At 39.0% G+C, this 25,509-nt stretch overlaps 1 protein-coding gene across 4 annotated transcripts in view; it reads right to left on the reverse strand.

The window, feature by feature from the left end:
• Nucleotides 1-11,539: 11,539 nt before the first annotated feature.
• The window catches only part of PRKACB (protein kinase cAMP-activated catalytic subunit beta), a 122,381-nt gene continuing 108,411 nt past the window's right edge, over nt 11,540-25,509 (reverse strand). For all 4 annotated transcript variants that reach the window (XM_050963507.1, XM_050963508.1, XM_050963505.1 and 1 more), the window contains 2 exons: nt 23,015-23,179; nt 11,540-13,775 (listed from right to left, as the gene is read on the reverse strand). In XM_050963507.1, coding sequence (XP_050819464.1) covers nt 13,650-13,775; nt 23,015-23,179 — 291 coding nt within the window. In that variant the 3' untranslated portion in view covers nt 11,540-13,649. The remainder of the gene's footprint in view (nt 13,776-23,014; nt 23,180-25,509) is intronic.

Below are 25,509 nucleotides of genomic sequence, written 5' to 3' on the forward strand. Positions count from 1 at the left end.
AAATCATGTTTTACTAATCTATTAGAGTTCTTTGAAGGGGTCAACAAACATGTGGACAAAGGACATCCAGTGGACATAGTGTACTTAGATTTCCAGAAAGCCTTTGACAAGGTCCTCACCAAAGGCTCTTACATAAACTAAGTTGTCATGGGATAAGAGTGAAGATCCTTTCATGGATTGAGAGCTGGTTAAAAGACAGGGAATAAAGGGTAGGAATAAATGGTAAATTTTCAGAATGGAGAGAGGTAATTAGTGGTGTTCCCCAAGGGTCAGTGCTAGGACCAGTCCTATTCAACTTACTCATAAATAATCTGGAGAAAGAGTAAAAAGTGAGGTGGCAAAGTTTGCAGATGATACTAAACTACTCAAGATAGTTAAGACCAAAGCAGACTGTGAAGAACTTCAAAAAGATCTCACAAAACTAAGTGATTGGGCAACAAAATGGCAAATGAAATTTAATGTGGATAAATGTAAAGTAATGCACATTGGGGAAAATAATCCCAACTATAGATACAATATGATGGGGGCTAATTTAGCAACAACTACTCAGGAAAAAGATCTTGGAGTCATCATGGATAATTCTCTGAAGATGTCCACGCAGTGTACAGTGGCAGTCAAAAAAGCAAACAGGATGTTAGGAATCATTAAAAAGGGGATAGAATAGATGGAGAATATCTTATTGCCCTTATATAAATCCATGGAACGCCCACATCTCAAAAAAGATATACTGGCATTAGAAAAGGTTCAGAGAAGGGCAACTAAAATGATTAGGGGTTTGGAACGGGTCCCATATGAGGAAAGATTAAAGAGGCTAGGAGTTTTCAGCTTTGAAAAGAGGAGACTAAGGTGGGGGGGAGATGATAGATGTATATAAAATTATGAGTGATGTGGAGAAAGTGAATAAGGAAAAGTTATTTACTTGTTTCCATAATATAAGAACTAGGGAGCACCAAATGAAATTAATGGGCAGCAGGTTTAAAACAAATAAAAGGAAGTTCTTCACACAGAGCGTAGTCAACTTGTGGAACTCCCTGCCTGAGGAGGTTGTGAAGGCTAGGACTATAATAAGGTTTAAAAGAGAACTAGATAAATTCAAGGAGGTTAAGTCCATTAATGGCTATTAGGCAGGATGGGTAAGGAATGGTGTCCCTAGCCTCTGTTTGTCAGAGGATGATGGATGAGAGGAGAGAGATCACTTGATCATTGCCTGTTAGGTTCACTCCCTCTGCGGCACCTGGCATTGGCCACTGTCAGTAGACAGGATACTGGGCTGGATGGATCTTTGGTCTGACCCAGTACAGCTGTTCTTCTGTTCTTATGTTATGTAAATATACATTTGTGCAATATTGATGCGAAAAAATTAAAATGGATAATTTTAAGCCCCTCTTCAGTTACTGTTCTGTTCTTAATTTTCTCCCCTCCAAGTGCTTTGGGTCTTTTAGCATTTAGATTAACATTGATTTATGCTTTTTGCCTGTAATAATTATCCAAATAATTACATGGCCAAATATAGATAAATCTAAGTTTGATCAACATTCAGCTGTTTGTAGGACGTTTTTTACTCAGCCAGTTTGCAAACACTTTCTCCGTAAGTTTTTCATTCATTCTTATACTGAAGGATTTCATATTGTTTGGTGTCCAGCTTTGAAATAATCATTTAAAATTTCCAAAGAGTTTGCTGATGTGATCTCCTGAGTGCATCACCCCCAGACTCTACAACAGAGACACAAGATATGTTGATTCTCTCCTATCACACCTATTTGACTGTAAAATTAAGAACCGATATGGTAAACACAAAGCCGACAAAATGCACTAGGTTTCAGAACGAAGGGTAAGGCAAGACCACCTGGTAAGCAAAATACCTTTAAAATGAAAAGATTTCCAAGATAAAAAAGATGTGGGGTTAGAATGTATTTTATGAAAGACCAAAGAAATATATGAAGTGTCTAGGCTAACATTTTCAATGCAGGAACCTAAGGTTTGGTGCCTAAGTACACATTTGGTCTCTTTAATAAAGGCATGATCCAAAAACATACTGAAACCAATTGGAAGATTCTCACTCATTTCACTGGGCCTTGGACTAAGGTCCAAGCGGCCAGATTTTTAACTCAGTGGTAGCTGAACACTTTTGAATATCTGGCCACTTATTAAATTCTTAAATGTGGATTTAGAACCTAATTTTAGGCTCTTGTATTTGAAATTTTGGGCCTTAAAGTGTTGTTTTAAGGGTCAGAGCCTGACCAAGTCAAAATAAGAGATATACGAATATTGGTGGTTGTGGGCTTAGTTTTGCGGGTGTTTTCTGTCACTCTATCCTTCCCTTCTCTCAGCCTCTAGAACCCGGCAACCCCTTTGTTGCATTATTTTAAATAAAGGTGCCCAGAGAGGCACCTTTTTGTAATACATCACTATAAATCAATAAAACGCAAGTGCTGTTTTTGGAGTTCAAGCCAGACATCTCTTTTCTGCAGTTTTAGAGCTTAGTTTGCTTCCCATTCCTACCACAGATGCTTATTGAACAACAACGATGTTATTTGGGGGTTTAATGCAGGCTCCCCCTTCTTCACAGTTAACTTTCAGGGCTCAGGATGGCCTCAAAATTAACACACTGAGAAAGCAGAGTTAGCAGGGACCAGCCTTACGCATTCAGACCATGCCTACCACAATGGAGACCCAATTCTGATTGTGGTCTCTGAGCATTACTGTAATTTTACATATCAATAAAACCAAGATCATGGCACTGAGGCCTTCTGAATATTGCCTTTCCATCCTCTGCACTGGCTGCGTGGTACAGAGCTGTCTGAACTGAGGACAGCATAGCACTGAGATTTTCATTGTTTTTCTTTAAGGTTCTCTGCTCATGGCAAGGTTATTATATGTCTTGGGACGAAAGCTGAAGAACAAATACAAGTCTGCCAGTCAAATGCCAGTCAGCACCTGACCTTTGAAGTGCATGTAACAGTAATGGGATCACATGCTGCTTAAATAAAAGAAAGGTGGGCTGGGCCACTTATTCCAAGAAGATTTACCAATCGGGGAATATCCAGTTTTATTATGATTGATGGAATGAAATATGAAGAGCTGCTTTTGTCCAAATTGGACTCAAATGCTTCCTTTTTAAAGATGGTTATTGGTATAAGAATGCATGATTGCAGTTTAAATACAAATATTGCTATAATATCTGTTGCTAGATACAATTATACTTTATTAATAAAATATCACCTTAGAAATGTGTATTTCGTGTCACTGATAGCCAGAAGAGGCTGGCCTCGTTTGTGAGCTATAACATGTTTTATAATGATGCAGATAATTACAAAGGCATACTGTAGTCACAGAAGTTGTAGCTTGGAATAAATACATTAGTGTGAATTGGAAGGTTGGGTCCAAGGCTAGTACCCAGGAATTCTAGCATTCTAGTGATGTCACTAACTTTTCTAACACAGTTGCCCTACAAGGAAAATGTCTGCCTACTTCTGAGTATTGTGAGGATAAGTTAATATTTACAAAACATTTTGAAGCTATTGATATGTAAGCACTAAGTATTAATTATTAATGCTGTGTGTAGAGGTGAAAGTAACTTAAAGGACTTACCGATACTCTGGAGCTCCCTCAACCGAAAGAGGAGGGGGCTTTAAATCCCTGGGCCCTTTAAATCAAGATTTAAAGGGCCTGGGGCTCCGGCAGTGGTGACTGGGAACTCCGGGCCATTTAAATCACCCCCAAAGCTACCAGCTGCAGAGGCGGGTGGGAGCCCCGGGGTTCAGGGGCAATTTAAAGGGCCTAGGGCTCCAGCCGCCACTACCACAGCACCGATGGAACCCTTGGGGATCCCGGCTGCCACTGCTACCCCAAGGCTTGGGCGGAGATTTAAAGGGCCTAGGGGTCCACTGAGGTAGTGGAAGCCCGTTAAATTGCAGGCCTGGGGAAGCTGGTCCAGTCTGGCACAGAGTACCAGCTTACTTTCCTCTCGGGCTGTGTGTAGTATGTTATATGACATACATGTCCAGGGAGGCAAATTTCTGTTCCTTACGATTCTTCAACAAGCATTTTACACAGGCTTGTTTGTTCCACACATAGTTAATATGTGAACTTTTCCTATTTGTCCTGATCCAGACCTTAATGAATATGCCACCTACTGGCCAATTCAGTTTATTTAAATTGTATCATCTTGTTACAGAGAAGCTAAGCAGAAATAGAAGTATGGTTTTTGTTTTGATTGGATGCTAAAGTATTTTGGAACTTCATTTCCACAGTATGCCCCATTTACTGTATAATATGTTTGCCAGGGCCTGGAGGTTGAAACGACCAAGTTTTTCTCTATAAAATAATTGGAGTAATAAAAAGACATGAAGAATCAATTCACTCTAAGAATTCCCTTGGCATTTATTAAAGTGGGAAAATCAGATTTTTTTAAAACTATTTGCAGACCATTTATGAGAAGAGCACAGAGAACCTTAAATTGTGTCTTAATTGCACAAATAGTATTTGGTATTAGCTGGAATATTATACGATTCATTAAGAGGACTAAACTGAGTAACTGCAAGGAAAAACTTCTTTTCTAAGAAAAAGCTAAGGAAAGTGCACATACTAACAATACCGTTTTGATTGAGTTTCCTATGTATTGAGAGATAGTTAGAGCTGACTCCAAAACAATGTTAAAAAATGGATTTGCAATTTCTACCCCTTTGAGTTGAAAGGCCACAGCTCTTACCTGATCATGTCTTGTAGACACTTACCCTAACTGCTTGCTTGTTGCCCAGTCTGCTGTCTAGCTCTCCACAGGGCTGTTGATTAAGCAATTGATCAGACATATTATGCATCTCAACAAGCTTATTCCCAAATCAAATCTTTACTAGCTGGTTTTAATTCCAAACAAAGCTTTGCCAAGGTTCTTTATGAATTCTAGAAACTTTACAGGCACAGCTATAATTACTGAAGTATTGCTTGGGCTAAGATCAAGGTGGCGAACAGTACAGGTCTATTACAACAGAAGCAACACTAGACTAGTATGTATTAAAATTTGAAACACTGAAAATTAAAATTGGTTATTACTAATTAACAAGCAATAGCAGAATGAAGGCCACTTAATGACTTCTCTGACTCTGGCCCTAATTTTGTACTGTGTGACTTGCTGATCGCTGACTGCTCTAACAGACTCAAATATTAACACTGACTTTTTAAAAATTCAAGTAAAATTTACACTCAAGTACTTTGCAAAGCAAAATGGGTTCAGCTGCTTTGAGATATGTTAGATTGAAAGATTACATGGTAGTCTCATCAATGGTTGTCTAGTTAGGGTGAAATGCACCTCCTGATGTTGGGCTTCCACATAAGGCACCCCATGCTATGGAATTCCCCAATGTGTCTTTATGCAGTGAGGGATACTGGGTGGGAAGGAGGTGGCCATGAAAGGGGCCTCTCTATCCTTGACTGCGGGGGCGGGGGAGGGAGGTTTCATGCCAACTCCAGATGTGCTAGTACACAATGGAACACTAGAGGAAGGGGACAGTGATCAGCAGTTAGATCCAATAGACAGGAGCCACCTTATAGGAAGAATTCAGGGATAGGGCTGGAATAGCATCATATAGTAGCTGTGGACAGTGCCCTGTTCAAAGGCTGAGGGGTGGGGCGCATTCCATTTTAGATGAACCTATTGGATTTTTCCACAGAGCCCAATTACTCTGAGCAATGTGTGAGAATTACACCCTCAGACAATAATACAACAACATGATTTGACATGCCTTGTCTCCCTGCACATTACACTTGTCCAGTATGGCAATAGTAATGCTAGGTTGCTTCCTAGCAGGAGCAATATCCTGAGCCTCAAAGTTTATTAGCCCAGAATACAATTATGAACTCAGACGGGGGGCACCTTTTCCCAGTTACACTGAAATGTGCTCACCATCCTCTCACGCCTATGTTCCAGTTGGTTACTGCTTGCATCTGTTTGTCACAACCAACATGGCTGTCTCAGTTTGACACCCTCCTGACCTCATCACACAATCTAATTAGCTTCCCCCTTCTCAATCCAAGCTCCCCCCTCCACATCACGCAATCAAATCATTTTCTTCTCCACCCAAGCTCTTCCCTGCTCCCCAAAGAAAGTCCAATTCTGTTTCCAATGAAGTAAATAGCAAAACTATTACTGATTTAAATGGTTCAGGATTAATCTCAGATTAAGAGTAACTCTTTTAAAAGCAATTGCATTTAATACCTGGATTCAGGTTAGGAGACAAGCTTAGAAGTGGCTGGAGGTTGAGGCACTCGTATTTATTGGAGGCACACACATGGTGAGATTTTATAGGAGTGGCCTGAAGGGAGATACTTGCATAATTCACCATAAACATGGGAAATAACCAGACAGTGACTATTCAAATCCCTGTTTCCCAATTGACTAACAATATCCTCTGTCATCTGCACTGTATAGTTCTAACATAACTGTAGAGTTATTAAAGAAATAAGAACCCTTCATCCACTAAAAGTTCAGGAAATGACAGTTGAGAAACAACAGCTAGAGGTCAGTAATAGGACTGGTCAAAATTTACTAAAAAATTTTAATGAAAAATTGGATTTTTGACTAAATGAAAAAGTGCACTGAAAGTTTCTGCTTTCCTTGAAAATGTTTAATTTTTTCACACTGGAAAACCAAAAAATTTTTAGCTGAAAATTGGAGGGAAAACCCCTTGGTGCCAAAAGATTTCCAGCTTCAGCAGTTTCCAAAAATGTTGGTCTTTGACAGTTTTCTTTTCTCACTTCCTCTTTTTTCAAATGAAAAGTCAAAGTTTTCTGTGGAGAAATCCTATTTTCCAACCAACGCTAGTCGTTAATAACTATATGGCAGCTCTGTGGTACGAGTGGCTGAGGCCAATCTACCTATATCAGTGGAATGCAAAGCTGACAGTTAAACATCTCATAACTGTTAGCTGCAGAAAGATGAACATAAAATATAGCTTTTCAATTTCACAAACATTTTAGGTTTGGGTGAAAGGAAGGCTAGAGAATTAAAAAAAAAATCAATGTGAGAAACTGAGAATACTTCAGATAAGGATATAGTCAATATTACTGGCCTCATTATACTGAAATCCCTGTCTCTCCTCCCTACCCCCACCCCTTCATCCTTTCTCAGAGACTTTCAACTTGTCTTCCTCTCCTTCTGGACCACATATATTCTTGGTGTATAATGCAACACCTCTTTCTTTTCCCCATTCTCCTTCCCTGTCCTTCCCTGGACAAGTTATTCCTGGTTATGTCAATATTTCAGTAACAAGATTTGTCCCACCATATCTCTGTGTTGCCAATTAAGTTATAATTTAGCTTATGTACTAATACTTCCAGTTCTTCCTGTTTATTCCCTGTACTTGTTGCAACTGTGTATAGACATCTCTATGAACACAAATTACTCCACTGATTTCCCTCCTGTTGCTCCAATGACCCATTGTCATTTTTCATGCCTCTCTCCTCCAAACATCTAGCCCTCTGTTAAGGTCATCTTTTTTTAAAAAAAAGATCTACTTGTGGGATTGTGTCATATGCCCCCTTTGAACACAGTTTAAAGCCCTCCTCACTAGGTTGGTGAGTTTCTACACAAAGATGCTCTTCCCCTTCTTGGTCAGCTGGATCCCATCTCTTCCCACAAGACCTCCTCCTCAGCAGACCTTATGATGTCAAAATGCTCCTCTGCCTGCAGCGTCAAATGGGACTGTGTGGAAATCAGGCACTTCTGGTGTTCTGGTTTTCTCACTGTCACCAAAACCACCAGTGATGCCTAACATATTCCCTGAAATTTTGGAATTGATCAGATGTGGTCTTCAAAAGCTATCACATTAGACAGGCAAACACTACTGAGCTGAATGTTCAGCTTCCCTTTGGTAGCCCAAATGCATCTCAAGAGGTGCTTTGTCAATTCTTCTATAGGACCTTGGAAGCAAAGGAAATGAAGACATAACTATAACCGTATCTCCCAGCGAAGAAGAAAAGCATCTGTGACTGAGTTTGGACTCCAATGTGCTCATGAATAGACCTCAGGCCTTGTGTGTTTATATTTCGTGCAAGCAGAATAATAGCTGGATATTTCCATTTGACAAAGAGTGAAGATGTCACTGTCCTTGAGAAACCATTCTAGTTGGTCTCTATCCACTCATCTTGTACTGTTGGGCCAAGTGTTCTTCACTTCTGCCACCCACAAAGCCAAAGGAGTCATTGTTCTGGATGCACCATACTCAGTCAGGCTACTTGTTGATATGACAGGGGAAATAGAGGCCAATCTTGGCAAATCAGATACTAGATTTTCACAGATAACACAGAGACAATCTGCACCATCTTGCCTCTAACTACAAGGAGGAATACTTTTAGGACAAACCTTACAACCAAAATCTCTAACAGGTAGGGGGTGGCTTTGTGTGTGCGGAAGTAACTGAGTCTCTTTCTGCTTACACATTTCATGGATCACAAGCTGACTCAAATGAGTACCACAAACATGTCATCTCAACAATCCAAAAAGAAAGGGTTTTGTACAGGTCCACCTCAGGAGTGATGTCTTGACCGCCTCAGATCACAGAACCACATCCAGACTGAGAGTCACCAACGTGCTGTACTGTGGGTACTGGGCTATATAATTGGTTACGTATGTTTTATAGTAAGAATTAAGGCATTAGAATAAATGAATAGGATAGTGGATACTAATATTAGCCATTTTCTTTTTATTCATGACTTGCAAGTAACAGACAGGATCTTGTCTGTGTCTATGTTAACTAGATTAGAGGAATTTTGAAGGCCTAGGCCCCAATGCAGGAAAAGATAGTTGCAAGATTTAGTAAGGCCTAATTTACGATGCCTTTCTTGTTCAACATAAAACACTGCTATTTGTTACCTTTTCAAGGTCTCTGTAAAGAACTATTTCTGTGAGTGAGGACTGCATGCATCAGGCAAAGATAAGGTGTGAAGGCCATTGTTGAAGCCAGATGGCCAAGGGAGGAGAAGTGAAGAGACTTAAAGACATCAGAGAACCATCAACACGCATCCATGGTTCAGGAGGGGCAGATTGATGACCCTGAGGTGAAGGCTAGCACCCTTAAAACACAAGATAATTGATTAAATTGAAACCAGACAGGTTGACCCTCCCGGAGGTGTTTTGGGCCAAAAGATAACACCCACTGAGGAGTAGCTGGTCATAAACTGACACAGCAAAATCCATAGACTTCAACGGAGGCTTCATGGGGCTTTGGGTTCGTCTTGCCAACAACTCTAGGAGCATCAGATCACAACCAACAGAGCCCGGTTCCCTTCTGCAATCAATCTGGCTGGCCACTAAACTGATCCAGACTCTGGACTGGTAACTATAACATCAACTGGCAGGACTGGGTGCATGGTGTGTGTGTGACTGAAAAGCATATGCTAATTGCTGTATTCTCAATAAACGTGGCGTGTTGCCTTTTCCTCTATAAAAAGATCTTTTTATATAAGCATAACAAATTTTTAAAACTGAAATAGATTCATGTTATCCTTTGCATGACTTCACAGGAAAAAGTGTAAGTAGCAACCTAGTCTAGCACCTTTATGCAGGGTCCTGATGATGCAAGGATGATGGCGCTAAATAGATCTACAAATTTCTTTGAAGCAGACAGGTCCTTCTGGAGTCTGCAGAAACCCCTGTTAATGTTACACAGTAGCTGTCAGATTCAACACAGATTTTTACTCATTCACCCTCAACCTCAAAAAGTGAGAGAGGAAAGTTATCCTGAGAAACTAGATCACACCTTGACCCAATTAAGCCAGCTGTCCAAGGGAACTTCCATATTATCCCTGCCAGACCAGCTCTATAGATTCCCATCTGCAAGTCACTTAGCAATTTCTTACAGAAGGCGGTTTCCCTTAATAAGAGATGAGAAAGGGGAATTCAGTTTGGCAACTGAAAAGCATAGACTCATTCTATAATCTTTGGAACCCGTAGTAAAAAGTGACTATCCCAAGTCTGATGGCAAATAGTCCCTTTCTAAATGGTAAAAAATTATAGGAGTCATTTCCAGATTAGGATGACATCTTCTAATCTGCTGCTTGACAGGCTGTGTTCATTCAACACAGTGCAGACGAAGCATAAGACACGTGATCTAGAAGACTGCAACAAATTTGTCTAAAAACAGCACAAACAAAAATCTTTAAACTGTAATGTGGTGTTTATACTAGGAAACTAACAAATACAAAATCAAAGTCAATAGGCCTACAGCAGCATAAAATAAGCCTTTTCAAGTTCTGTGACCACAACCCTGTGAAAAGAGGCGCCGAGGTACAGACAGACAGCCGTGCCTTTTAAAACATGAATTGCAGAATGCTCTGTGGATAAATGATAGCCAGTTCCCATAACAGTTCTTACTTTTATCAATAGTTTCATGGCTTATAAGGCACACAGTCTCTACAGCAAGAATCCACAGAGATTATTTCATAAGAGAATTATTTTAAAGAAATAAGAAATAAATGTGAGATGATAAATATGGAAAATTATTTGCATTTAATGACCAGCTTGGTGTCTCTGTTTTTAAAAATCCAACTTTCATTGCATTCTGGCAGTGCCTTCAACCAGTACCATCCTCTTCAAAACACCCAAGTTTAGCATGAAATTTAATAGGCCCAACCTAGTATGTTCAGTACATTACTCAGAGTCTTTCCCTGATATTAGTAAATTCAATTTTAAGAAACCATGTATGTGATGTCCTACAATTACTTAACATACAACATTCTGGTTCAAAAAGAAACAGCACAATATTGCATGCAGTGTTACAGATAATTTGCACTTTTGTATATCAATTTTTACTATATTTCACACTACTTCAGCACTTAACATCTAATAATTTGCAAAAAGAGGAAAATATTTTCCATGCTATTCAAAAATAAGGGTTTAATGCCACTGACAAGAGAATAAAAAAGCAATTTACTTAATGAGATACAATCCTTTAAGTTGGAAATGAAATTGCATATAACTAGAGTACAGTTCAAATACACCATATAGTTCAACACTTAACTCCTCAATTGTATAAAATTAACAAGCCTTTATTTTTAGATATACAATTTTTCAAATGGTAAAGAGAAATTTTTGAAATTAAAAACGAGTATGATATTCTTGTGGTTATATTTTTATGGCTGTGTTTAAAGGAAAGGATTGCATAATATTCACATTGTCAAATGTACTCATTAATGCCATGGAAACTATGCTCCTTCTCCTCCCCCCCACCCCCAAATAAAGTCTCATTTCCTTACTGACGTTCACTATGTCATGTTGGAAATTTATTTTACTTCCCATAGTTAACTGGTTGTTCATACAATTCAGAAACAGCAAATTATCATGGAATTATTACGAGGCCACTTCAATTTATGTCTATCTGAAATTTAATCTGGATATCAAATAGACATGTTAGAATCAATGCCCTAGAGTCCTCTGTTTTACTGTACACCCAGGTTGAATGATCACTGTACGTCACAGAATAGAAAATCTCTGAACCATATTAGGTTATAAATGACTGAAAATTAAAATAATGAACAATCAAACTGTGATCTCCAGCATTTATTAAAATCTTTTAAAGTTCATAAACGACAACAAAGTTACTGTAGAATTTATCGCATACAACTAGCATACAACAGCATGTCCTCAGTCTAAATGAAATACAAAAGATTTTAACATTTTTTCATACAAAGAGTTTTTCTTTAACTTATTATTGTGATGATATATTTTTATTACATAAAATTTGCTACAGCAAAGTATCTTATACTTTTCTTGTACATATGTAAATTTGGGTGGACAAAGGCTGCAATCAGTGTCAACCTCCTAATGACATTGTGCAAAAATGCTTGACAACCTAAAGACATACAGAATGTTTGATGGTACAGCTCATACTGGTTTGTAAAATGTCTACAAAGGCTTTTCTTAAAGGAGTGTCATACAGATTAAAAGGATGTAATGTCAATGGTTCATCTGCACTGACATTCAAACAAATACAATAGCTATGTATCAATATAGATCAGTTTTAATAAAAACGAGTCATCCTTGTATGCATGTAAATTGATCATAAAATATGAGCCTAGTTTATTTTAAACTGTTTAGATGTGCTGTTTTAAAGACAGGTCACTGAGATATCCAGCATCAAGTGTACAAATAAAAATAGAATGAATAAATTTAAAAGCAAAAAATAATGTGCTGAGCGACTGATTATTAATAAACACTGAAATAAATGTGTAAAAGTGCCAAAAGCTAGTACATGGCAGCAGTATCTTAAGTCAGTTGGTGAGAGTATACAAGCCCAAATTCTTACATCTGTGTGATCATACATTCTGTTTCATTGAAAGGAAGTAGGTTAGAAATGAAGACGCAACGTAACTAAGAAAATAACTGTGGCAGTTTTTAACTATGTCTCTTTTACACATGAATGAAGCACTGTAATTAAAAATCAAAAATGATCACAGCAGTTCTCCATCCTCAGTTTACTAATATAGTATACCAGAATAAAAACTTGGCAATAACCTCTTATTTTAACAGCTAACAAAACAAAACAAAAAATCTGTATTAATCTAGCAATGCATCCATATTACTTTGGATTTGCTAAACCCACTTGTTTCCTCATAGCTAATGGCAGAGCACTTTTTGATTTTGGTTTTTAAACCAATGCCTTAAGTTAAAAAAAGGGTATTAAACTAGGAATACTTTAGGAGACACAACATTGACTTTTTTTTTTAGTTAGCCATATTCTGTTACAATACTGACCAAAACTTCTTTTATGAGTTTAGGGTTTATGGTGTTAAAAACCCATTTAATACCTACTGACTGAAAAGCTGATAATTTACTTGGTTAAATATGGCCTGGGACCTGGTGGAACTGTTCCTGCTCAATGAGATTGTGTACTTCCAATGGGACAGTCAGGTTATGGCATATTTACCTACTGCCCAGCTGAGGAATACAAAGGAAGGAGGCAGTGAAGAGAAGTGCAGGTATGTAGAAAACCAAGACACAGGGTCTAGCTACTTAAGCTGTCCAATTTATGCTAATTTTGGTCAGGCTCCAAGTAGTAATGTTTTTAAGTTAATTTAGCATAGACTTATGTGGCGATAAATACTACCTTCAAAAATGCTAATAATGTTGGCTAGATTTAGTCTGAGCTACCAAAAAAAAAATATATATATATAAATAATCAACTGTAGTCTCAGATACAAGACAGACAAGAAGTATTGGCTGGCACAGACTAGAAGCAACACTTATCTTTCACTTCAGTCTAAATCACAGTAGCCGCAACACCTTCCATTTCACTCACACAAATACATTTTTCAAAATAAAATGGAGCATTCTTGGGTAAAAAACTACTTCATTTTAAAAGGGGGAACTGAACAATACACAGAAACAAATGAAACGACAGAAACCAAAGATAAGTAGGAAAGTGGTCTAGTATTCTGTGATACAGCAAAACAGTGCTTGCTTAATTGTGCCTAGTCATAAGGGTTGGTGCAAACTGCACACATGGAAGATGGCAATAAAGACCTCAGTCAGCTTTGTGGAATGAAGTAACTAGGTAACTGTTTTGACATATGACTGTCTCAGCTTCACCTCATCAGTTAATAGAGTGCAAAGATCCCAATGTAAGTCCTGATGTCATCTTGTCCTCTTACACATACTAAAAATCAGCAAATTCTTTTGCACATTTCTCTGTTAGAGACACACGAATATCTTCTTCTTCATAGTCATCAAAGTTGCTGGTATCTCCAGGTCCTCTGCACTTTGGTATAAATGGCGCTTCTACCTATATTTGAGAGAAAAATCATGTAAGATGTCAGTTTAAAAGAGCAGACAAGTAAAAATCTACCTTTTAGATTTACTGATATGGTAACAAGCATAAAAAAATCTTGATCCTCCACTAGCACTTCTTTAGCACTGACAAGTGAGAAAGCTTAATCAGAATAACTTTACCCAATATAATCCATCATCACATTTACTTAGGGCTTTCTAAAATGAAAATATCAAGAAGCGTTTAGATGTATACATAGAAATTTAAAATCATATCACTTATTGACAAACGTCCAACAAAAATTACTTTCGTTCAGAGAAAGATTACTACCCTTCTCGGTCACCATCTCAGACAAAAGCCTAAGCAAATACAGCTATTTCTTATGCTGCACTTGGAAGGTCAAAAAACTCAGATTCCAACAGACAACAGGGGAAAATGAATTCCCTGTTGAGAATATTCTGCTTCCGGGAGATGATAAAGGTAGAGATAATTCAGTGAGGGCTGCACACAAGAGAATCTATCACAATGGTTGAAGAGATGGAAAATGGACTCCTGGCTAGCAGCACTACCTAGGAATCCTGGGACAATTTGGGATCCAAACCTCCCAGATTAAAAAAAAATGCATCCAAAAGACTGGGCAATACCCAATAACCGGAGCACACATCACTTCAGCTGAAGCTCCCTGACACTTCTCTTAGTTACTAGTACCTTGCCTGCATTGAACATCAACTAGTTTGCTCTCGTTCATGCCCCAATCTCAGCCAGGTATGAGGAAAGGAGAGAGCTGGCACTGAGTATAATGGAAGGGTGTGTGTGTGTCTGTGTGTATGTGGGGGGTGGGTATTGTGAATCATCAGCATATATACCTGCTCAAAATCCACATCTTTTCACTATCTCCCCCAGCAGCTTCACAAACACGTTGTTCAAATATAACTTTCAGGTCCCCCCATGACAATTGTTCCACATTACTAAGAGATCTCCCGAAGATGAAAAAAGTCTGTTTAAATAAGAAGAGAGAGCCCATCCAACCCGTCCTAGAATTGGAACATAATCAATTATATGAAGGGCTACTGAAAGATTAAAAAAAATCCAATGAACTCCTTCGCTGTAGTTATTTTTATGAGAACAGTGATGTCATCTCCATGACACACACACAGCAGTTTAGCTTTAGCATGTTTCAAAAGGCTGACTCCTGTGATTAGATGAAGTACCGTATATACTTGTTCATAAGCCGAATATTTCTGGTAAAAAAGTAACGCATCAAAGAGCAGGGGTCAGCTTATAAACGGGTCTACACCAAAATTTCACGATTTTAAATGCTATGGAATCACTGAATTGAATATCTAATATATCATCGTTTTGTTTACCTGGAGCGTTTGCAGGCATAGAGCCCCTCAGCTCCCTGTGGCTGCAGTTCGCCGTTCCCAGCCAGTGGGAGCTACAGGAAGTGGCGTGCCAGTTCTCGCAGCTCCCATTGGCTGGGAACAGCAAACCGCAGACGCTGGGAGCTGAGGGACTCGGTGCCTGTGAATGCTCCAGGTAGACAAAACGTCCAGGCCCACTAGCGGCTTACCCAAGCAGGCCAGGAGCCAAAGTTTGCCAACCCCTGAAACACAGGGTCAGCTTATGAAAGGGTCATACAGTTTTTGCTATTTTTATCTAAACATCTTGGGGGGAGTTGGCTTATAAACAAACAAATGGACTAATGAATGAGTATATATGGTAATTGGTTTTAACAGTTAGATCAGACTACACTTAAAAACCCCCCACAAGGTTGTTTCTATTCCTTCCAAAGATATTATTCGCACTATTAAATATAAATAAACTCAGACTCCACTGTAATTTTCCCTACAGTTAATTCTAAGAGTAAAATTGAAATGAATGAGCAGATTCACCTCATCCATGTAAGTTCAATGATCAGCTCCTTTTTGCAGATGCTCCAAAAGACACATTACTGCCTCTTGTGAACGAAGAGCATTAAAGATGGATATTAGAAAGAGGTATATTTGAGGTTAGAAAATATGATTTATGAGGGAAGTTTGAAAGAATTGAGCATGTTTAGTCGAGGGAGGGCATGATAACAGTCTTCAAATAGATAAAGGTTGTTAGAAAGAGGACAGTGATCAAAACCAAACATCTGTTGAGAAAACAACACAGCAGGGCACAGATTATCCAATAAATTCTTGGAATGTATTAGAGAGAATTTTTTTTATGTCAGAAGGTAGACACAGCTACTAAGGGAGAGGCTGTTCTAGATCTGAGTTTGACAAATAGGAAGGAACTAGTTGAGAATTTGAAAGTGGGAGACACTTTGGGTCAGTGACCATGAAATGACTGAGTTTATGATTCTAAGGAATGGTAGAAGGGAAAAGAGCACAATAAAGACTCTGGATTGCAATTAGGCAGATTAGGAAAATTCAGGGAGTTGGTAGGTGGGGCGGGGAGAGAGGGAATAACATAAAATGTTGACATGACAGAAGTGCCAAATGACTTTTTTGTTTCAGTTTTCACCAAAAAATTTAGTACCAATTGGACATCTAACTTAATGAAAGCTAGTGAAAATGAGGAAGGATCAGAGGCTAAAATAGGGAAAGAACGACTTAAAAATTAGTTAGACAAGTTAGATGTCTTTAAGTTACCAGGGCCTGATGAACTACATCTTAGAATACTCAAGGAGCTGACACAGGAGATATCTGAGCCATTAGCAACTATCTTTGAAAAGTCATGAGACATGAGAGATTCTGGAAGACTGGAAAAGGGCAAATATAATGCCAATCTATAAGAAGGGAAATAAGGACAACCCAAGGAATTACAGACCGTTCAGCTCAACTTCAGTACCCAGAAAGATAAATAGAGAAAATAATTAAGCAATCAGTTTGCAAACACCTAGAAGATAATAAGGTGATAAGTAAGTCAGCATGGATTTATCAAGAACAAACTGCGTCAAACCAACCCAAGAGCTTTCTTTGTCAGGGTAACAAGCCTTGTGGAGGAGCAGGGCAAGCAGTAGATGTGGTATATCTTGACTTTAGTATGGCTTTTGATACTGTCTTGCAAGACCTTCACCTAAACAAACTAGGGAAATACAACCTAGATGGAGCCACTATAAAGTGAGTGCATAACTGGTTGGAAAACTGTTCTCAGAGAGTAGTTATCAGTGGTTCACAGTCAAACTGGAAGGGCATATTGAGTGGGGTCCTGCAGGGATCAGTTCTGTTCAATATTTTCATCAATGATTTAGATAATGGTATCGAGTGTACACTTACACAGTTTGAGGACAACACCAAGCTGGGAGGGGTTGCAAGTGCTTTCAAGGATAGGATTAAAATTCAAAATGTCTGGACAACCTGGAGAAATGGTCTGAAGTGAACAGAATGAACTTCAATAAGGATAAATGCAAAATACTACACTTAGGAAGGACCAATCAGATGCACACATACAAAATGGGAAATGACTGCCTAGGCAGGAGTACTGCAGAAAGGCATCCGGGAGTCATAATGGATCACAAGCTAAATATGAGTCAACAGTGTAACACGGTTGCTAATAATAATAATAAAAGCAGACATCATTCCAGGATGTATTAGCAGGAATGGTGTAAGAAAGACATGACAAGCAATTTTTCCACTCTACTCTATGCTGAGTAGGTTTCAGTGGAGTACTGTGTCGAGTTCTGGGTGCCACCTTTCCGAAAGATTGGACTGTCTCCATTTTGTCCATGACAAGAGCAACAAAGATTAAAGGTAAAAAAAAAAAAAAAAATTACCTATGAGAGAAGATTGAAAACAATTGTGTTTGTTTAGTCTGGAGAAGAGAAGACAGAGGGGAACATGATACCACTTTTCACGTACATAAAAGGCTGTTACAATGAGGAGGGAGAAAAATTGTTCTCTTTAATTTTTGAATATAGAACAAGAAGCTTACATGGACTTAAATTACAGCAGAGATGGTTTACGTTGTATATTAGGAAAAACTTCCTGTCAGGGTAGTTAGGCACTGGAATAAATTGCTTAGTGGGGGTTGAGGAATCTCCATCATATTATTTTTTTAAGAACAGGTTAGACAAACAGCTGTCATGATAGTTTAGGTATACTTAATTCTGTCCCACAGTGGATGCTAGCTGACCTCCCAAGGTCCCTTCCAGCTCAACATTTCTATGATTACAGTGCACCCCAGAGGCCTAGTAAAAGGACAACATGCTGCCATGTGGGAATCAAGTAAATCAGTCCTGAACATCAAGGCCTATGTTCGTTTCCTGTGGAGTGGCAAGAGCAGCACACATGTATATTACGTGATATCCTCCTATGGCCATGTTCGAAACAAAGTTGACAAGTTCCAAAGGGAGCTGAAACCATCTTCTTTGGCCCAAAGGACTGTCACTGCAATGTGAGGGCTTTCGGAATGGAGGGAAGGTATGCAGGACAAAAATAAATCACGCAGCTTTATACAAAGGAAATACTGCAGAGGTGACCACTATGGTGGATTCTTTGTTGATATCAAGGGATTCTAATATCTCACAATCACCAAGAAAGTAAAGCTGAAGTGGTTTGTGAGATCATACAACTCAAAAGATACCTATTCAGATTTGGTATCAACCTTTTCCTATAGTGAAATCCTTATATTTAATGGAGAAGAGTAACGTTTTTGCAAAATTTTATACTGTCTTATATGATTTTGTATGGTGATGTTTCCTCCGAACATTTTATATGTTAGAGCAGGGGTAGGCAACCTTTCAGAAGTGGTGTGCCGAGTCTTCATTTATTCACTCTAGTTTAAGGTTTCGCGTGCCAGTAATTCATTTTAACCTTTTCAGAAGGCCTCTTTCTAGAAGTCTATAATATATAACTAAACTACTGTTGTATATAAAGTAAATAAGGTTTTTAAAATGTTTAAGAAGCTTCATTTAAAATTAAATTAAAACGCAGAGCCCCCCCGGACCAGTGGCCAGGACCCACGCAGTTTGAGTGCCACTGAAAATCAGCTCACGTGCCGCCTTCGGCACCTGTGCCACAGGTTGCCTACTCCTGGTGTTAAGAGCCAGAATGTGCCTGTGCAACACACTGGTGACCAAATAGTGGTTTTGACATTTTTTTGTTGCCTTTAAACCTTGCAAGGGTTAATCTTATTTTAGACCCCAAATCACAGGGACCTCTGAGGATCACAACAAATCTGCCTGCTGGAATTTGTGTCAGTGAATCTGACAGACTGCCAAATATTTAAAGAGATTGCGAGCTGAAAACATTAGCTATTATTATTTAGTGTTAGATCATGACATTATGATCTGCATAGTGCAAGGGGTGGCATGTTATTGCACTGACTTGGAACATCCTGGGAGGGAGACAGTGACTCCTTGCTATGCTGGGGAGGGAGGAAACTATTTTGTGTTTATACCCAGTGCAGCATAGGAAGGCTCCAACTTCCTGCCCCATACCTGCATTGGGATGGAGGGAAGTAGCAGCTCTGCTTCCTTTCCTATATTGCCACCTTTGGTGTAGATATATGCATGTCTGGACCACAGTAATACTCACTAAGATTTGTGAAGCTAGAAACCACGAATAGGAACAGGGCTGCATTGCACATGGCTTTTCTACAAACATACATCTGTGCCCTCAAGACAGGAAGGAAAAAGTGGATGCTCAATAGCCTGAGTATATACCTAACCTATGTAACCACATGTTCCTATTGCCATTACCCTCATTCTCTCTCCAGCTGTTCCCAAATTATTCCCTAACCAAAAAATCCAAACAAACAGACAGACTAAAATTGGGATTTTAAGCAGTGTTTATTAAAACATGGGGCTTTTCTGAGGTCACAGCCCCTTGGGCTCTGTGTGTATATGTGTGTGTGTAGTAACAGTCCCTCCATCTCCCTGTTGCTCCTGGATGCACCACCGTGGTGTTGGTTGCAGGGCCGCCAGCAGGGGTTGGGCCCTGCTCCCGTCTGGAGACACTTGAGGCACAATGCTGAAGGAGTAGGCAGCCAGTGAGTTCCCTATCTTCTCAAGGCCAGTGGGGCTCAGGCTTTGGGCTCCAGTCCCAGGCTCCAGCAGCACAGTGACAGGCCCTAGGCTCCGGTAACGGGGCTTCAGGTTCTAGCCCTTCCTGCTTTCCCTAACCTCTTATCCAGGGCTTAATTTGTCCCGAGGCTTGGCAGGGCTGAGTAAGTCTGCTGTGAAAAGTGATATTTGTATGCTGATATCACTTTTCTGCAATGAACTTACTAGCTAGCAATAAATTACAATGATTTGGATGTGTATGTGTGCATATTTAATTGTTTTTCTTAAAGCTAATAAAGTATTTTAGGAAAAAGTGTGAGAGTGGCCACCAGCAAGAGTTGGTGGCTGCACTCTGAGTGCCCCCAAAAAATTTGTCCTAGGAACCCCTGCTAGTTCAAATGAAAAGCCCAAGATGTTTACTTGCCTTTGCAATACAGAGTTATTTTTCACAATACTATTCTCAGATCCCGACCAGAGGAAATCTCTGAAGGTGAGCTCACAAGAAAACAGGGATATGCAATGGAAATACTGCTCAGCCTTAATTAAAGCCATATTACCAGGCACAGTTTAATAAATACCTATGCATGTATGAAAAGAAAAAGAGGCTCTGATCTTTTCAGAAATATTAAATACTGACTGTATTATGCACAATTGTAACACAACGGTATTATTCATACCATTTTAGTTGCTAAGGAACTATTTTTTCATTATGCAGAGTACGTCCAGTTTAGGCAAGTGACTTTACTATAAGAAAGCACTGGTGAAAACAGTCTGTGGAAAGATGGCATCAAACATAAGAGTTGACCTCTAGATTTCAATACACCCTGAAATATTAATATTGTACTCTATTATTATTATTGTTGTTTTAGCCTTCTAATAATATTTCCTATAATAATTAATTGCAAAACCATTCTTCAGTAGTATTCCAAATCCTTTATAAATGGTAATATAAAGTAGTGATATTTCTTGCTTTTGAAAAAAAAAGTTTTCGATAACAATAGGATGGTGAGGTTAAGCACATGTAACAAAATATTAAAATATTTAATTTATTATTATAGGAAAAAAAATCACAGATGAATCCCCACTGCATATAAATTATGTTCTAAATGGGCATTTAAAAACACAGAGAAGAGTTAATTACAATTCTGTAATGTTAAATCTTTTCTTAAAATGTCTCCACTTAACACAAAGAATGCAAGATGTGTTAATAGTACCCTGTCTCATAGTAATTAATACGTTAGTGATTACAACAACTACTGTTCTGTCAACTTGTGTAGCCAAACAACCAGTTTCTTTTTATAAACTATTGTTAGATTTTAGGTTTGGCCTTTAAAAGAACTTTTTAAAATATTATTATTATAGCAGCACTTTCACACCTCTATTAGCATTTGAATAAGACACTAATATTCACTGAAGTATGTCACTTGACTGTAAAAACTCATTTGTGACAAATGTCTCAAAATAAATTATTTCTGCTCTCAAAATTTTCAAAACCAATGAGATTTTAAAGTTTTACTACTTCCTATTTACAAGACAGAAAAATACTGGTTTAACCTAAGAAACTGTTCATTTCCTGGGTGTATGTCATCTGGGAACTGGCTAATTTCCAGGTGCTTAGTGATGCTACAAAAGTGGCACTATGCCAGAGCGGAGCAGACTCTGGGAGCTGCTGGAAGGCAGGGCCTGCAGTAACTTCCACCCTGCTTCACTCACTCTGTCAGGAACCAAATCTTCCCCTTCTACCACCCTTCTCGGCAGTTGTATCTATAACGAGAATTTTCTAAAGGTCTCATTCTGGCACAACTCCAACAGTGGGAGCAATAATGGGAGCCCTAGCATAGGCTTGCTGCCAGCATTTTCTGACCTGCTCAGAAGCTGAGTGGTCTAGAAAACACTATGGTAAAAATGCTGACACCCAACCAGGGCCGGATTTCCAATTAGGTACAGTAGGCATGTGCCTAGGGGCACCAGAGTTCTAGGGGCACCGAAAAGTGGGTTAAAAGTTTCATTTTTTAAAGAAAACATGCAGTAGGCAGGGGAGTGGGGGGAGATGGGATAGGGGACAGGGACACTGAACATGCTGTGCCTAGGTACGTGTAAAGTGTAAATCCAGCCCTGCATCCAACCACTAGAAGAGCTCCCAACATTGCTACCACTGATGGAACTGCACTAGTGCTAGAAAAACAATTGGAGAATTTAGAAGACATCTTCTATGTAGTCAAGATTAACGAGATAAACCTTTGCTGTTGAATCCTGTCCTTTGCCTCAGAAGATGACAGCAGAGGAAAGGTATGTGACAGCAAAGGCTGGGTGCATAATAGCAGAGGCTGGAGACAAATCCCTGAATTACAAATTCATCGATTCTAGGACTGGAAGTGACCTTGAGAGGTCATCAAATCCAGTTCCCTGCCCTCATGGCAGGACCAAATACTGTCTAGACCATCCTGGATAGACATTTATTTAACCTACTCTTAAAAATCTCCAGAGCTGGAGATTCTAAAACCTCCCTAGGCAAGTGTTTAACCAGTATTCCAGTGCTTAACCACCCTGACAGTTAGGAACTTTTTCCTAATGTCCAACCCAAACCTCCCTTGCTGCAGTTTAAGCCCATTGCTTCTTGTTCTATCCTTAGAGGCTAAGGTGAAAATTTTTTCTCCCTCCGCCTTATGACACCCTTTTAGATACCTGAAAACTGCTATCATGTCTCCTCTCATTCTTCTCTTTTCCAAACTAAACAAACCCAATTCTTTCAGCCTTTCTTCATAGGTCATGTTCTCAAGACCTATAATCATTCTTGTTGCTCTTCCCTGGACCCTCTCCAAAGAAGAGCAACAAGACCAGAGCATCTCCATGCTGAAGAACAGGCTGGCTTCTGAGAACAAGTAGGCAAATAACAAAGATTTCTTAGTGGGAGGGACAATTTCAGTAGCCATAATATGTTAAGAATTAAGTAGAAGTTAGAGGTACAAGAAATCGCTCATTTTGAAGATGGGCAAGAAAGGAATTAGAGCAGAGCATGAACCATGCATTAGGGCAGCATGGATGTTTATGAGGTGCCTAGGACAAGTATACTGGTCCTTTGTAATTTAATGCAATCCTCAGGATTCAAAGAATATCATGCTTTTCTCAGAACATCTGAATTTGATGGGCCAAATTTGCTAACTTTTCCATTCATAATAAAATTTAAAATACAACTTTGACTTTGCTTAATGAAATCAGAAATGCATATAATTTTAATTATTTAGGTGAGAAAGTGCCTTACCTTTCTCTGATAAATGGCAATCCAATCTGTTGTAGCAAACCACTTGTGGTTCTTTATGTCATTTACACCATTCTTTAGATTTCCATATCGTTTGGTCAAGTCTACCTGGAGTAAATTTCTTAGTAGGTCCTTCAGGTCTGAACTGAAGTGTGATGGGAACCGTACCTAAAAAAACACACCCATAAATTACCACCACAATATAGATTACATTTGTTTTTTCTCCCCCTTTGTGAAGTTAAGAGAACAAAGCTCATATAAATTAAAATTGTGGAGTCATTCTACACTTCTAGTATCAGAGGGGTAGCCGTGTTAGTCTGGATCTGTAAAAAGCAACAAAGAGTCCTGTGGCTCCTTATAGACTAACAGAAGTATTGGAGTATAAGCTTTTGTGGGTGAATACCCACTTCGTCAGATGCATCTAATTAGTTTCTAATTAGTTGCTAACTGCACACTCAGAAGTCATATGTGAGAATTTAATCTAGAAATTTATTTATACTATAATCTCTCTATAGATACCCATACACTGCCAATCAAACTCTTAGCTGAACAATTCTGAGCATTTTTTAAACACATGAAAGTTTGTTTGCCTTGCAAAGTAAATTTGTGACTATTTAACAGACCATCTCAAACACAAAATAGTCATTTCAAGTCTGCACTGGCAAGGTAAACCAGGTTAGCATAAACTGTGCTTCAATAGTGTTTAAAAAAGATCCAGTTGATACAGGTCTCACTGCATAGTTTTACAGGGCTTTAAATGATCCAAGAAGAACCATCAGAAAATCTAATGCAGATGTGAAATTGAAAAGAAGTGTCTTGCCACGTCCACGCTTCCAGAATTTGGCACTCACTATGCCCAGTTGGTCAACGGTATTCTGTAGCTATGAAATGTCATTAAATAATTAACTTAAGAGTTAAATGCAGTGCACAGAATTATTTAATCTGTGAAGAGATGTGGTAAAATCATCAGCTCTGATAGCTAAGTATGTTCTTCCAATTTATCTGTGTAGGCATGTGTATGGCTCATTAGTGTAGTATCTGAGTGCATCACAATTACTAATGAATATTATCCTCAAAACACTCTGAAAGGCAGGAATATATTACTCCCATTTTACTGATGGGGAACTGAGGCAAAGGGTAGGTAAAATGACTTGCCCACGGTCACACAGGAAATCTGTAGTTGAACTGAGAACTGAACACAATTCTCTTGAGTTTAAAATCCAGTGCCCAATGCACTAGACCATCCTTCCTTCCCAGAGTCAGTAAAAATATCGAATGATAAAATTAGAGAAAATTTAGGTACAATGACTGCAAAAATCAACCTTCTTTTTCCAATATGAAGATAAATCTTTAATGATTAGGTAGTTTAAAGAATCTTTTAGTAAAGAGTTTTATTGACATTTGTGGTCAATCTAAAAGTCAATACTTTAGGCAAAATGTAACCAAGAAAATTAATAACATATTTTTACAGGAAGAGCCACAGGGAATTTAGTAATCACGAGTGTCCTCAATTTTATATTTCATCCAAAAGATAGACTCCTCAGAAGCAATATTCTGTAACACCATGCTACAACATTGGTTCCACACTGACTTAGGAGGAGGAATGCCAGTATTTAAATCACCAGCACCACCTGGGTTTTCTCCAAGATCTTTTGTCCAAGTGGTGAACCAGTTAAATCTGTTTAAGTTAGGAGATCTGATGAGATCACTGAATGAAGTGATATGGCTGTTCATCACGTCAATGTCTTTTGTTTGCTTTTACCCTGTACTATAAAGATGTCACGGAGGAGACCAGCGTTTCTCAAATTGGATCCTGAACCAACAGGGAGTTGTGGAGTGGTGGTGGTTTCGCAAGGTTATTTTAGGGGGTTCATGGTATTGCCACCCTTACTTCTGTGCTGCCTCCAGTACTGGGCAACCAGAGAGCGGTGGCTGTTGGCAAGGCACCAGGCTCTGAAGACAGCTCCTCACCAGTAGCAGCACAGAAGTATGGGTGGCAATACCATACCATGCCACCCTTACTTCTACAGTGCTGCTGCTGGCGGCAGCTCTGGCTTCAGAGCTGGGCTCCCAGCCAGCAGCTACCACCTCTACCTGCTCAGCTCCGCAGGCAGCACTGCTGCCAGCAGCAGCACAAAAATAATGGCAGCAGTACCACAACCCTTCTCCCCCCCCCACAATAACCTTGCAACCCCCCCACAACTCTTTTTGTGTCTAGATCCCTACAATAACAATACGGCGAAATTTCAGATTTAAATAGCTGAAATAATGAAATTTACTATTTTAAAAATCCTATGACTGTGAGATTGACCATAAGGGACCATGAATTTGGTAGGGCTAACCGGAATTGGCTATGCTTTAACCTTCTTTTCTCTGTGCTAATCTAAGGATTCCCATTGCTGTGTTGACTAATAAACACCATTGTTTTGACAACACTGAGTGTCACTGCAAATGCTTGGTGATATTCATTAGTCTCTGAAGAATACACAAGTCTCTAC

This window comes from Gopherus flavomarginatus, chromosome 7 (genome assembly GCF_025201925.1).
Source record: "Gopherus flavomarginatus isolate rGopFla2 chromosome 7, rGopFla2.mat.asm, whole genome shotgun sequence".
In the NCBI taxonomy this organism is placed as follows: domain Eukaryota; kingdom Metazoa; phylum Chordata; order Testudines; family Testudinidae; genus Gopherus; species Gopherus flavomarginatus.